At 43.4% G+C, this 15,439-nt stretch overlaps 1 protein-coding gene across 2 annotated transcripts in view; it reads right to left on the bottom strand.

Annotated features, from left to right (window-relative positions):
* The window catches only part of slc6a20 (solute carrier family 6 member 20), a 40,320-nt gene that overhangs the window by 10,947 nt on the left and 13,934 nt on the right, over positions 1–15,439 (bottom strand). Inside the window, exons 8-10 of one of the 2 annotated variants that reach the window (XM_028031723.1) lie at positions 11,288–11,489; positions 1,104–1,263; positions 350–515 (exon numbers count right to left, since the gene is read on the bottom strand). In XM_028031723.1, coding sequence (XP_027887524.1) covers positions 350–515; positions 1,104–1,263; positions 11,288–11,489 — 528 coding nt within the window. The remainder of the gene's footprint in view (positions 1–349; positions 516–1,103; positions 1,264–11,287; positions 11,490–15,439) is intronic. The other variant, XM_028031725.1, reaches the window with a different exon arrangement.

The following is a 15,439-nucleotide window of genomic DNA, read 5'->3' as shown; positions in this document are numbered from 1 at the left end:
AAGTCCTTTAAATTAAAGCTAAAAGCCCAACTGTTTAGATTAACAACAACTGGAACATCATAAACTGCTGTCTGTCTGTTTTCCCTTAGTTACTAAAATTTAAAGCTTTGCTTGTTTGATATTTTATCTTATTTTTGAGTTATGTGAAGCATTTTGAATTGCCTGGTTCTTAAATGTGCTATAGTAATAAAATTTCCTTGCCAAGATAAGGTAGAAAACAACACATAAATCATGCATTAGTGGAGACAGACAGTAAAGTGTTGCCTGCTGAAACTCATGAAGCACTGTAGTACAAACAGCAAAAAGAAAATCCCCACCTGAGACTTGATGAATAAAAATACAAACTCACCAGATCTTTGTTCCATGCTTGGTAGGTGGGTGTTCCTCCTTGGATGTAGTTAATGACATAGAACAAGAAGAGGCCGATAAGAAGTAGGGGGCTAATTCCTCCCCACATGATTTTCCAGAACCAATTAGGACGATGGCCCAGCATGTCTTCTATATCTTTTTCAAACCTTAAATATGGACAAAATATTGAGGTCATTTCAAATTCAGCAAAGAGTTTGTCACTGAGCAGAGACCTGCTGCTGTCATGCTCATTGTTTCACCAACACTGACTGGGGACTTGCCTTCTACACTAGCAGCTGTACCACCAGGCAGAGGAACAACATTCAGTCTGTTGCCTTCATTTAATTATCTCATTTAATTTCCCCTGAGAAACAATAAAGTATTTTCGAATTGAATTAATGTGATGATTCAGACATGCTTAATGGATTGACCAATTGAGCCAAAAGGAACTTTCATATAGTTTGCAAGAAGTGCATTGCTAGCCAAATAAGATTTTGAGGCAGAAGTGAGAGATTAATATTTTACAATTATATTCTAAAATCTCAAAAATAGACATTTTGTTATTAAAAGAACAAATACTGGTGTCAGGATACTTTAAACTCAGCTTATCCGGGTTCAATGCTTAAAGTCAACAGGGCGACATTCAAATGCTGTCAGATTAATGGAAATTGATTGTATTTTGTTGTTGATAATACAACACAAACAGAACAGAATACAGATATAGCAAACTTTAGCATTAAAAAAACTATACACACCTTTTGATTCCATAAATGTAGCTGACAGTTATGACCTCAATAAGGACAATAAGTAACAGGGAGAAAGTGGCTCCATAGTCATTAAACATGGTAAACCAGTAGTTTCCTGATCTTGTCGTGAAGCCAAGGCCAAGCAGAAGGCAGAGGATGCACACAAAACCTGAAGCAAAGCACAGCCTTCTGTTAGTAATGTCCATTGTTTATAATGGCTGATGTCAGCGTTTACTGCTCTCACTTGGCCCCTTAACATCTTCTATGAATCATTCAACAAAAACAACACAATCAGGATTCAGGCTTTCTCAGATTGCCTATGTTGCACATCAATCAGTTGATCATTAACAGATACTCCTCCTGACCTTAACTGATATGCAGAGTTACATGTGGTCTCATTTGAATAAAAGCATCTCTGAATGGAGTACACTTTTTTGAAACTTTGAACAGAACAATGTTATTTTTTACATGACAAACTGGAGCTGAGCCTGATGGTAATGAATGTTTTCTATCTGTGGATGAACAAAAGATTTATGCTGTGATTTTCAGAGGAGAACTTGTACAGAAGAGTTGAAGTATATGACTCATTTACTTATATTAAACATTATTTTCAGAAATAAAAAGTTTAATAAAAATGCTTTACATAAACAGGACAGATAGAAATCAGAACTTAGCGCATAACAATACTTACATTAAAGGTCCACTATTATGAAAAATTCACTTTTTGCAAGTTTCTGTACTTCCATTTGAGCATCTCTTGCTTCTAGAAGTCCAAAATGAAACAAAGAAAAAAAGACCTCCAGCTGTTTTCTGGGGATAAGTAAATGTTCTGCTGGTGTCAGCCTGTTTCAAAAACCTCTAAATTGTTGTGCCACAATTTGTGACCTAGTAACCCCAAGCCAAGCCCAGCCCCTCATGTGGCAACCGAAATGGAGCTCCACCCACTTTATTACAAGAGACGCTAATAGTGCGTTCACACCAATTGTGTTACACACATCAAAAATGCATCTGACGCTTCAAGTTCGAAGCATGTGCACTCTGAAGCCAGACGTTTGACATTTTGCTCTAGACGCGAGTCAGACATGTCAAAGGCTCTAGGCGGGCGTTGACAAGAGATTCCTCCTACGTGTCCTTTAAACTCTTCCACCGTCTCCTACATATTTCGTCTAAATAAATTCTAAAATGTTTTTAACGTGTCTCAACGTTTTTGCTGGATGGATTTGGTCCAGTCAAAGTTTCCACTGTCAGTGATGGTTTGGGTGCCATATCATCTGCTGGTGTTGGCCCACTGTGGTCCAAGATCAACACAGCCATCCGCCAGGGAGTTTTAGAGCACTTCATGCTTCCGGCTGCTCAACAACTTTATGGTGATGCAGATTTAATTCTCCAACAGGACTTGGCACCTGCACACAGTGCCAAGCTAACAGCACCTGGTTTAAGAAACCAGGGCAAGGTTTAAGGACAAGGATGTTCTTGTCCTTAATCCAGGACATCCTTGGTGGTTTGGCCACCAAACCGAGTTTGCTGGCCAAACTCACCTGATCTCAACCCCATAGAAAATCTTTGGGCTATTGTGAAGAGGAAGATGTGATATTTCAGACCCAACAACTCAAAAGAACAGAGGGTCACTATCAGAGCAACCTGGGCTCTCATAACACCTGAGCAGTGCCACAGACTGATGGACTCCATGTCACACTGCATTGCTGCAGTAATTCAGGCAAAAGGAGCCCAACCAAGAACCGAGTACTGCTTAGACTTTTCAGTTGGCCATTTCTAAAAGTCATTTTTTATTAGACTTAAGTAATATTCTAAGTCTCTGAGATGCTGAATTCAGAGTTTTTATTAGTTGTCAGTTCTAATCATCAACATTAAATAGAAATAAACATTTGAAATATATCAGTCTGTGTGTAATGAATGAATATGATACTCAGGTTTCACTTTTAGAATGATATTACTGACATAAGTCAACCTTTTTCATGACATTCTAATTTCATGACCAGCACCTGGAGACTTTGAATGTAAACTAGACACGCCTGATGCTCAAAACGCTTTTGGTGTTAACGTACCATAAGTTTATTCTGCTTGGTCAGCTGTACAATTGCAGCTCTAAAAGGAAATTATTTGTTGTTGCCTGCATACAGAGCATGTGTCCATGCATTTTCTGTGTGCCTTCATTTTATTTTTGCTTGCAAAGCCCCTGCGATATTGTAAAAGAATTTTATATTTGTGCAAATTAGTTTAGGAAGGAGTCCTTTGATAACTACCAACATTACACAGCAGGATTTACCAAAAATACTTGGACTGAAGGATGATTCTGTTTCTAATGTTCTTCACAATCTGCAGATGATATCAATGTGAGTACATAAGATGTCTTGTATGTTTTGTATTGTTGCTCGATACAAACATGACTGTCATTTAGCACAAGCTAATGCTGAATGATACCATCTGTTAGTCCTGTTTGATGTTACAATACCCACAACACCTGTGTATTTACTGTCAGAGTTCAACTGAAAGTGAAAGTCTACCTTGAGAAGATGAAGTATTTGTGAAAACACTTCAGGCACCTGGACATTACTGACGTCTGAAATTTTTTAATGCTTCTCTAACCTTGCAAATATATATTTCAAAAAAGGTTGCATTAACTGGAAAATAGTCTTATTGCTGAGTTGTTGTGCTGATGTCAGTTGCTCAATCACCTCATGACACACTGGCCTGAAATGAATAGAATAGAATAGAATAGAATTCAACTTTATTGTCATTGAACTGTCACAAGTACAAGCAACGAGATGTAGTTTACATCTATTCAGAAGTGCTCTACGAGATAAATATTTATTTACAGATGTACAAGACTATGTATGTATGGACTATAAGGGGTTATAGCAAGAGATATAGATATTGTGTATAAATATGGGAGCTATATGCACAGATTATACAGAATATACAAGAATGTTAGGGAATGGATTATAGATAAATAATGGCAGATAAAATTTACAGGTTGTATATGTGTGTGAAGAAAACAGTCCGTGATGTGTGTGTGTGTGTGTGAGGATAGTCCATGTGTTATTGTTGTATGAGAGGATAGGGGAGTACAGTCCTTATAGTTTATGTTTTATGTCAGGAGGCGTTCAAAAGCGTGACAGCTGTGGGAAAGAAGCTGTTCCGGTGCCTGGTGGTTCTGGTCCGTAGGCTTCTGTAACGCCTCCCAGAGGGCAGAAGGGAAAAGAGTGTGTGTGCTGGGTGAGTGGAGTCCTTTGTGATTTTCCCGGCCCTTTTCAAACACCGCTTCCTGTAGATGTCCTTGATGGCAGGGAGTGGTGCCCCGGCGATATACTGGGCAGTTTTCACCACCCTCTGCAGCACCTGCCGGTCGAAGACAGAGCAGTTCCCGTACCAAGCTGTAATACAGTTGGTGAGGATGCTCTCAATGGTGCAGCGGTAGAAGTTCGTGAGGATCTCTGAGGACAGGTGGTTCTTCCTCAGGGTCCTCATGAAGAAGAGGCGCTGATGCGCCTTCTTAATGAGTTTGGAGCAGCTGGTCATCCAAGTCAGGTCCTCGGAGATGTGGACTCCCAGGAACTTAAAAGTGTCCACACGCTCCACCACTGTCCCCTTAATGTGGATGGGTGGATGTGGGTCAGCGTTCCTCCTGAAGTCCACGATAAGCTCCTTGGTCTTCTCGGTGTTCAGCTGCAGGTTGTTTTTGTCGCACCACTCAGCCAGACGGTCTACCTCCTCCCGGTAAGCGGCCTCGTCATTATCTCTGATGAGGCCGATCACCGTGGTGTCATCTGCGAACTTGATGATGGCGTTAGAGCCATGGACAGATCTGCAGTTGTAGGTGAAGAGGGAGTAGAGGAAGGGACTCATCACACAGCCTTGTGGCACTCCGGTGTTAATGATGATGGTGGATGAGAAGTGGTTGTCCAGCCGGACATGTTGAGGTCGACTGGTCAGGAAGTCGAGCAACCAGTTACACATGAGTGGACTGATGCCGAGGTCTGTGAGTTTGGTAAGGAGTTGTGATGGGATGACAGTGTTGAATGCTGAACTAAAATCTAAGAACAGCAGTCTGGCGTAAGTGTTCTTACTGTCCAGGTGAGAAAGGACAGAGTGCAGCGCTATAGAGACTGCATCCTCTGTGCTCCTGTTCTGCCTGTATGCAAATTGGTGGGGGTCTAGTGTGGGGGGGAGACAGGATCTGAGGTGTGCTAGGACCAGCCGCTCCAAGCACTTGGTAATGATGGGGGTAAGGGCTACCGGGCGGTAGTCATTGAGTCTGGTTGGGTTGGGATTCTTGGGGATTGGGACGATGGACGTAGACTTGAAGCAGGTCGGTACCACAGCGCGGGCCAGGGACAGGTTGAAGATGTCCGTCAGCACTCCTGCCAGCTCCCCAGAGCACATTCTGAGGACACGTCCAGGTATGCCATCAGGACCCGCAGCCTTGTGGGATTTAATCCTGCTCAGAGCAGCTCCTACATCAATGGGGAGGAAAGTCAGTGGCTGTTGGCCTGGGGTGGTAGCTGCTTTGGTTGCAGTTGTGGTATTCCCTCTCTCAAAACGAGCATAGAAGTTGTTAAGTTCGTTGAGGAAGCAGACATCAGTAGAAGCGGGGGTGGTATTGGGGTTCTTGTGTTCTGTGAGAATCTGAAGGCCTTGCCACATACATCGGGGGTTGGCGTTAGAAAAATGATCCTCCACCTTCCTTTTGTAGTGGTGATTGGCCTTCTTGATTCCCTTCTTCAGCTCAGCCCTGGCTGTACTGTAAGTCTGTGCATCCCATGACCTGAAGGCGATGCTGCGGGCCTTCAGCAGGAGACGAACGTCTCGGTTCATCCAGGGTTTCTGGTTGGGGTACATGGTAATGCGTTTGCAGGTGGTGACATGTTCTATGGTGGTGGAAATATGGTTCAGTACAGATGAGGCGTACTGATCCAAGTCTGTATGGTGGAAAATAGTCCAATGTGTATTCCTGAACCGGTCCTGGAGCACAGCGTCTGAGCCCTCTGGCCACACCTTTACTGTCCTCACGGTAGGTTTCACACGTTGGATGAGTGGTAAGCACCGAGGTGTGAGGAACAGGGAGAGATGGTCTGATTGTCCGATGTTGGGGAGGGGTGTCACATTGTAGGCTCCAGCCAGATTGGAGTAGACATGGTCCAGGGTCTTGTCTCCTCTGGTGTGGCAGGAGACATGTTGGTGGAATCTGGGAAGAACTGTCTTCAAGTTGGAGTGATTGAAATCACCTGCAACAATAAAAGGAGCCTCAGGGTATTTGGTTTGGTGTTTGCTAATAGCCGCATAGAGTTCTTTCATGGCTAGCTTGGCATTAGCATCCGGGGAGGGGGTGTACACGGCAGTGAGGATGGTCGAGGTGAATTCCCTTGGGAGGTAATAAGGTCTGCATTTGACCATTAAAAACTCCACATTCTGTGAGCAGTGACTCACGGTAGTAGCAGAGTCTGTGCACCAAGCTTTGTTAATATAAATGCACAAACCTCCGCCTCTGGTCTTGCCGGAGTCATCTGCTGTCCTGTCGGCTCGGTGTGTGTGGCGTCCACTTAGCTGGATAGCATTGTCCGGGCAGCTGTTGTTTAGCCATGTTTCGGTGAAAAACATGACATTTGAGTCCATAATCCGTCTGTCACTCGTGATGGATAGTCGTAACTCGTCCATTTTATTAGCCAGAGAACGGACATTGGCGAGGAAAATGCTGGGTAAAGGGAGCCAATGTGGTGTTAGCTTTAGCCTAGCTCGCACCCCTCCACGCTTACCCCGCCTTTGTTTACGTTCTCGTCGCGGCCTGCGTACACTTCCACCCTGCCGGGAGAAGTGAGCAGCCTCCGGTGTTCTGGAGATCTCTGGGATGAGTCGGAGATCGGCGATCATAGAGTCAAAATTGTAGCTTCAAAGGTCCAGAAGTTTGTGTCTGCTGTAGTGCAGCAACGCTGTGCAATTCTAAAAAAAAAGTCCAACATGTCTCCTGCCACACCAGAGGAGATCTCTATATCAACTATATAGAGATCTCAATCTTTACTTTTTCCTTTATTCATAGATCTAAGGCCACACCAAGAAATCTGATATTTCGTTTGTTTGGAGATGTTCCTCGCTTTCTCTGGGGAAGATTGGAATCACCTCCTGGCCTTTTTCTAGAGATCTCAATCTCTCTTCGCAGATTCAGGTGGCTTAATATTAAAACTCATGGCCTCTTGCCATTCTCCTAACCCACGGCCTCACGCCGTATTTAACAAATCGTGATATGTTTTAATTAATCAACTCGCGAAGGCGCTTGCTCAGAAGAGCTTCACCCAGCTCGCTGAAATGTGGTAACTTATAACGCAGAATGGAAATTCCTAGAGTGTTACACATTGCCAAAAGGGCGTAAAGCCAGACTGACAAAGGTGCTTGTTTTAAGGTTGCGTATATTAGACTTAGACTTAGACTTGTACTTTATTGATCCCTTGGGAAGACTCCATCAGGAAATTGAAGTTACCAGCAGCTCCCAGGCAAAAAACAAAGATAACACACAGTAAGCAAAAGTGCAAAAGAATACAAAAATACAAATTAAATACTAAGGTACACACTAAATGTGAGTAACCAAAACCTTAAATTATGGAAGAAACAAGGAATAAGAATATAGAATATAAGAATTTGGCGGATAGATTGACCAGTGATATCGTATTGCACTATGTGGTTTGACCTGATAAGTATGGAGAAAAATACAAGGGGTCACTACTCCTTCCACCCTCTGTCCTGTGTCACCTCCCCCTCCAATGAGGAATTGTACAGTCTGAAGGCATGGGGGACAAAAGAGTTCTTAAATCTATTGGTCCGGCACTTGGGAAGCAGCAGTCTGTCACTGAACCGGCTCCTCTGGCTGCTGATGATGGCGTGTAGAGGGTGGCTGCTATCGTTCATGATGTCCAGCAGTTTGTTCAGTGTCCTCGCCTCTGCCACCGTCACCAGAGAGTCCAGCTTCATGCCAACCACAGAGCCGGCACGCCTGGTCAGTTTGTCCAGTCTGGATGTGTCCTTCTTGGATATGCTGCCTCCCCAGCACACCACGGTGTAGAAGAGGACACTGGCAATCACAGACTGGTAGAACATCCAGAGCAGTTTGCTGCAGATGTTAAAGGACCGCAGTCTCCTCAGGAAGTACATCCTGCTCTGCACTTTCCCATACAGGTGGCTAGTGTGTTTCGACCAATCCAGTTTACTGTCCAGCCACAGCCCGAGGTATTTGTAGGAGTCCACGACCTCAACTTCAGTTCCCTCTAATGCGACTAGTCTCGGCTTTGGTCTGGACCTCCCAAAGTCTATAACCAGCTCCTTCGTCTTAGCGGTGTTGAGTTCCAGGTGGTTTGTGTGGCACCAGAGAGCAAAGTCCCTCACCAGACAGCGATACTCCTCCTCTCTGTCGTCCCTGATACATCCGACTATGGCTGTGTCATCAGCATACTTCTGTATGTGACACAGCTCCGAGTTGTAGTGGAAGTCAGAGGAGTACAGGGTGAAGAGAAGAGGGGCCAGCACTGTGCCCTGGGAGGCTCCTGTGCTGCTGACCACAGTGTCAGACACGGTGTCCTTCAGCCTGACATACTACGGCCTGTTGGTGAGGTAACTATGGATCCAGGTGACCAGGTGCGGGTCTACTCCCATGCTGTTTAGTTTATCCTGGAGCAGAAGGGGCTGGATTGTATTAAAGGCACTGGAGAAGTCCAAAAAAAGGATCCTCACCGTGCCGCTACCCTTATCCAGGTGGGAGTGGGCCCGGTGCAGCAGGTAGAGGATGGCATCCTCCACACCAACATCTGACTGGTAGGCAAATTGCAGGAGATCCTGGGCATGTTCCACCTGGGGTCTGAGGAGGCCGAGGAAGAGCCGCTTCAACGTCTTCATCAGGTGTGAAGTAAGTGCCACGGGCCGAAAGTCATTCAGCTCGCTGGGCCTGTTCTTCTTGGGCACTGGGACGATGCAGGATGTCTTCCAGAGGGTGGGCACTTCCCTTAGCTGCAGGCTGAGGTTGAAGATCCGCTGTAGTGGCTCTCCCAGTTCAGTAGCGCAGGTCTTCAGCAGCCTTGGACACACCTGGTCCGGCCCTGCTGCTTTCCTGGGCTTGAGCTTCCTCAGCTGTTCTCTGACCTGGTCTGTGGTGATGTGGGGTGGGGGTTGTGCTGAGGTGTGTGGGGGGGTTGTCAGTGTAGTGTTGTCTGGGGGGAGGTGTGTGGTAAGGAGCAGGGGTGGCTGCAGTGAGAGAGGGGGTTGGGGGGTCACGGACTGGTTGAACCTGTTGAAGAAGTTGTTCCAGAATGTAAAAGGTAACTATGAGTCTTTGGTGATTGGGCAACCCCCCTTAGCGCTAAGGGTTCGCTTGATGATGAGCAGAAAAGAACCTTATCACTTTTTAGCTCTTCAGACTGCCACCAGACAAGAATCCTTTCTATAATTTAATAAGTAAGAGATAAGAATCTTACCTCTTTTTCTGTGTCTGGCCCGGATCCCTGCCTTGCAGCCATTCTGGAGAGAGACACCTTTTCGTCCCCCTTAAGTCTGAATCGGCTCAATCGGCACGCCGGGTGTCACCATTTATATTGAGGAATTTAAAGGTGCCTAAACTCATAGAGTATATTAATAAAGGTTAAATAAGACTTGGAACTCCATCTGCTCATAGTCAAAACGAGAAGAGATTTTAATTCACATCTGCGGAACTAAACATCACATACACATCGTTACAGTAGTCCCAAAATCTCTTGCCTTCTACTTCTGGTATTAGTTTTTTATAGGGTCCGAGCTCTACTGGTGTGTATTGGAAAGCCTCGACCAATGGCATTGCCTTCCTCCACTTACGTAGTTCATTTGGCTCCGTCTTACACTGGATGTGTATTGGAAGTTCCTTGGAAATATTAAGACCTATTGACCTCCAACATCTGCTCCATTTCCAAGGTGCAAAACAAGTCAATTATTATTCTTATCTATCCAAACAGATCTTTTCCCAAACATTCTTCCCGTCTCATTTCATCTTCGCACACCAGGGGAAATCTGGAGCCAGGTCAATTCGACCTTCTACGGTGCCAGATTTCCTCAGTGCAAAACAACTCCATAAAGAGAATTTCCGCTCTTACATAATCCCAATCCATTTGACACAATACATTTCTTTTAGGTTAAAACATATCTTAGTGTGAAACCAACCAACAAACATAATTTTCAACTATTAATATAATTATATTCCTGTACATCATGAATAGATAAAAAACCACTAAAGAGCAGATTCTGGAGAGACGCTGAGCCTCGCGTTGTTCACGCGCCGCCATCTTGGTCACTGAACAGAAGTAGCAGAATCCTCATAATTTGAATTAACTATATCACTTTGCATCAGATCTGCAGAGTTTAACCCTTCTGTGTCTGTGGCTTGATGGTTGTTCAGGAGGCTCCACCTCTTCTGGGTCAAAGATATAAGGTTGTACCACTGCACGTCTGCTTGTAGCCATTTTCTAATGTCTGAGGAGCTAATGTAAACAGGAGGGCTTGGCCAGCAGCTTATTAGTTATTAATAATGAGGTAGTCCTAAAACAGTGTATTTCTTAATGAGATCAAAACAACCACTGATGAGGTGAATGAATATTTGTGTAATAAATATAATGAACATATCTTGTATAGCCCATAGACCTACCCTTTAACTTGTTCAAGGAAGCATAATAGTGGACCTTTAAAACTAGCATGCCAACTCACACTGTGCCAAAGGCCTTCAGAAAAGATGTATTTTTAAAGAGACAAAGAAGAAGGGAAGACACCTACACAAAGGCAACTTTGTCCACAACTTAGAAAGTCTGATCTCTTCTAAATGTTGCTTAGTTCTTGGGACAAATAAAAGCAAGTGAAATTAAGACTGAGGAGACAAATGAGGATTTTAAAGTTAATTCTACCCATATTGCAAAATTTCAGTGTGAATACACGCACTGTTACAGCCCAAGCATACTGTAAGATCTAAACCTTATTCATGTTGAATTACAATGGAACTGATTTCACCACTTTCCTGAACATTATTTATCTGTGAACATGTGAGATCACCAAAGAGTCAGCAGGGCAGTTGGACTGATTTTGTTGGTAACTTCATCCTATGTAAACAGAAATGCTATTGCAACAGCTTACCAAAACAACAATGTGTACAAAGACACCCTAATATTACCTCTTACCATTTAAAGCCTCGTTGCTTATGCGGGACAGAAATTTGAAGTCCTGTAGTGGGGTGGTGATGGCGGTAATGTTTCCCAGCATGCTGCCCATTCCCAGCATCAGAAGCATGAAGAAGTAGAGCACTGACCACAGCTGAGACAATGGCATGTTCTTTATGGCCTCACTGTACACTATGAAGGCCAGCCCTGTCCCCTCCACAGCCTGAGGTAAACAGAAGACAGAGTCTAGTTTTAGTGTGTGTAAAAATAGGCATGAATGTTCTGTTTTTATAAAAGCAGCCATGTTGTCCAGCATTAAAAGTAACCAAGATGAACCCAAGCAACTGTCTTGTGCCATATTACAGTGGAAAAACACTGAGCATCAGCTCTCCAGAGGGCTGTGTGCTGAGACCCCTCCTGTATTGCCTCTATACTCGCACACAGTCCAGCCCACAATAACATCCGCACTGTCAAGTTTGCTGATGACACCACAGTGGTCAGACTCATTTCACAGGGTGATGAGGCAGCCTACATAGAGGAGGTCCTGAAGCTGGCAGCCTGGTGTTCAGAGAACAACCTCACTCTGAACACCAAGAAAACCAAAAAGGTCATCGTGGACTTCAGGAAGCTCAGCATCGACCCAGCTCCTCTCTACATTAACGCCGAGTGTGGAGAGGGTCCACACCTTCAGGTTTCTTGGCGTCCTCATCTCTGCTGACCTCTCCTGGACTGATAACATCACAGCAGTCATCAAGAAGGCTCAGCAGCACATACACTTCCTGAGGAAGGAAGCACAAACTAAACTCCAAGCTGCTGTTGACTTTCTACCGCTCATCCATGCAGATCCTGATGACATACTGCATCACAGTATGGTACGGCAGCTGCACTGTTACAAAATATAATTTTTCAGTTATCTAAAGAATCCCAGATCGCCCTGCAATTCTAAGGTCTTAAAAACCTCTTAATCCACACCGGAACCCCCACGTGCCATTTTTCCTTTTTTTCCCCCCCAGGTGTGAGATTTAAGGGTTAAAACTCTGCCAGTGTCCATTATGATGCTTTTATTGGGCAGCCTAGAGCCCCTGTCCTCCGCCCCTTTTGATTGACACGCATTCGGCCAATAATGTTATGAAATGGCTTTTTCCGAGCCAATAATATCCAGGGAGCGACTTGAGCTTGTTTTGACAGGCCTGTATTCTTTCTGAAATATTTCTGACTGGTCAACTCGGAAACTAAATCTAAAGCCACCGATGTGTAGCCAACATATGTCCTGTTATAAGGATATAAGGCATTCTGGGATTTGTTTTGACATGAATTCACCAGCTGCATGCGTAACCATGCATAATGTGTGCGTCTGTGCCGCGTCAAAGTCAGGCTCTCTGCGCCCTCATGCGTAACGGTGCCACAACCGTCGTCAAAAAGTAAAGTGTTATACAAGTACAGGCCATTTACCATATACATTACACTGAACATAGTTCTTGCGCAATATTAATAATAGTAAAAGGTAAAACAACTTGTTACAACGTTCTAGTAAAATCAACATTCTGGCCCTCTTCTGGTCAACTTCTGTATGAATCTGAACTCAATTATTTCTTCACATCAATGCTGTTCACATTCAAGTTGTATTTTTGTTAAGAGAAGTAAAGGGGCATAAAATGATTGCTAACTGCACAAAGCTCAGCCTCAGCAAAACACAGATTTTAACTGAAAGGCCATCACAGAAAAAACATCCTTAAATTTACTGTGAATATAAACACCAAAGTGCTGAACAAGCATCATAAAAACATCCACATAAAACAAGCAATCACATAAAAGATTGCCTTTATGTGATGTTTTGCAGAACTTGACAGATAAAATGACTTTTCTCATGCTGGGTCCAAAGCCAATGGAAAGGCTTTAGGGGTTACACTGACATTAATTGGAAACCTGATTCCTGCTGTGCAATATACAAATCAAACATTGGCCTACAGTATCAGTTCTATAACCCGTCATTAAATACAATCCAAACAAAACAATCATTTGTTATCAGCAAGGATTCAAAATAGCCGTCTATTTCTTTCTATAAGTTTTATGAAAAGTCAATTGATGCATTAAAATAGGAAATACTGGGTTTTGAACTTCAGAATTTGAATATCAATAAAATTCAATGGCATATCTATGGTGTCAAGAAAATCCGAGCTCATCCCACTTCCCCATGCTGGAGATTTAAGTTTAACAGTAATAATAAATAAAGTTATCTTTAAAATGAATCACTCAAGTGACATCAAGGCCCAACAGTAGACTTAAGTGTCAATAAAATAAATCTGGTTGTGTGTGTTGTTTTTGTCTCATGCAAACTTTGCTTTAATTCTACTTTTTTCTATCTAATCATAAGAAATCATAGTCAGTCAGAGAGAGTCATTAAACAGGAAGAGCAGGTTTCCTGGAAAAAGAGGAAGTAAGTTTCCAGCCTGCAGATTTATAAAAATAGCTGAGACTATTTTAAAGCATGAAAGTTTTAAAAAATTAAATCTAAACATTTTGAGTAATTTGATAAGATTCAAAGTAAAATACTTATATTAATATTGATTAACTTGTAATAATACTTACACTTATATTTGTGGGAACACTTACAAGAAAAACAAGCAAATGTAACTTTGGTATCAAATAATTAGAATAATAGATTATTCTTGGTTTCTTTTCAGAAAACATCTGTAATAACTCACATTAAGATTATAATAAGAATAATTAAGTTATGGTTATAAAATTATAAATGAATGCTAAATCAGAGAAGCTAAAGAAAATAAATGTGATATAAATGTGATTTTGACATTAAACTTGAAATGGTGTAAAAAGGTGTAACTGCAATTAAACATCACTGATATGTTGGAGGTAGAGAGTAGGTGAAAGGTTGTGCAGGCAAGGGACACAGGAGGTTGAGCAACCCTGAGACATTGGCACAGACATCATGACATGATGTCTCTTAAGACAGTGATGGATATGAGATCATCTGTCTAAGCAGACAGCCAATGAAAACGCACCAAAAGGGTGGATAAACCCTATATAAGGTGGGTGCAAAAGAGGAACCTTTTGTTGGATCCTCCGGGCAGCTTCGAGCCAAGAGATGGACAAAGAACTCTGCAGCTGAAGAAGAGCCGGGGCCACAGAGCCGAAGACTGTCCTGCTCATGGAGACCAACCCGTCTGGCCCACAAACTGTGGCTTCGAATCGCACTTCTCTCATCGGCTGGGTTCAGACCCCAAAGACAAAGATGAAGACAAAGGCAAAGGCAAAGACAAAGAAGAAGAACTGGTGCCTTTTTTCCTGCCAGCACCAAGTCCTGTGTGACCTCAGCATCCATGCGGAGAGGAGGCTCATCAGACCTGCGGAGATCCTGGCCTTCATCGATCGGCGTCTTCCTCCTGCTGCAGCACCTTCTTCGTCGTCGTGCCAGGTCTGGGGTTCGAGGCGCCAGGCTCCGTCCGTCTCTCTCAAAGGTTCCCTTTTTTAGTTCTCAGTATCAGCAGTAGGGAAAGATAGACTAGATGATTGATTTTACTTATTTGATTATTTCTGCTACTGAATTAAGCTGTACTGACCCTTGCAAAAATGCCTTACTAATAAAATATTTAGCATAAAGAAAATCTAAAAGATGTTGTGGACATTCAGTTAATGAGTCACCTTAAAGTTCTTTGATGGATGTAAAATAGCTGTGATGTTTGATTCTGGAGAGGAAAAAGTGGAAAATGTTTTTAGGTTGCTGGTAGCCCATATTTAAAACATCATCCTTGGGACTCGCCCGAGTTACTAAAACCTACCTGGTTCAATAACAAATGCAAGTTGTAAAATAGAGAACGAGCGACCGTTAACAGGTGTGCTCTGTGAAACTAGTTGGCTGTAGGCTGCTCAGTCTGGCTAATTCACAGGGGGAAGAAGGGTGGGACACCTGGATGTAGGCCGTCAGATAACCAGGCGAATCGTTTCTCGAAACCAGCTTAAACAGAGTTTACTTCAGTTCTGGACAGGGTAAATCCCAGCAGATTTAGGAAACTCAACGGACCCGTTAGACGGAGAGCTGGTAGCACATCTCCCCTCTCAGAAGAGGAAGTACGAGAGTGAGAGAGTAGAGACAGAAAGGAGGGGGGGGTGTTGCGCAACAACAAGTGGCGCCCAACGTGGGGCCCAGACTAACAG

This window comes from Xiphophorus couchianus, chromosome 11, assembly GCF_001444195.1.
Source record: "Xiphophorus couchianus chromosome 11, X_couchianus-1.0, whole genome shotgun sequence".
Taxonomy (NCBI): Eukaryota; Metazoa; Chordata; class Actinopteri; order Cyprinodontiformes; family Poeciliidae; genus Xiphophorus; species Xiphophorus couchianus.
The sequence above is the reverse complement of the archived record's forward strand: the minus strand, read 5'-3'. Positions and strand labels throughout refer to the sequence as shown.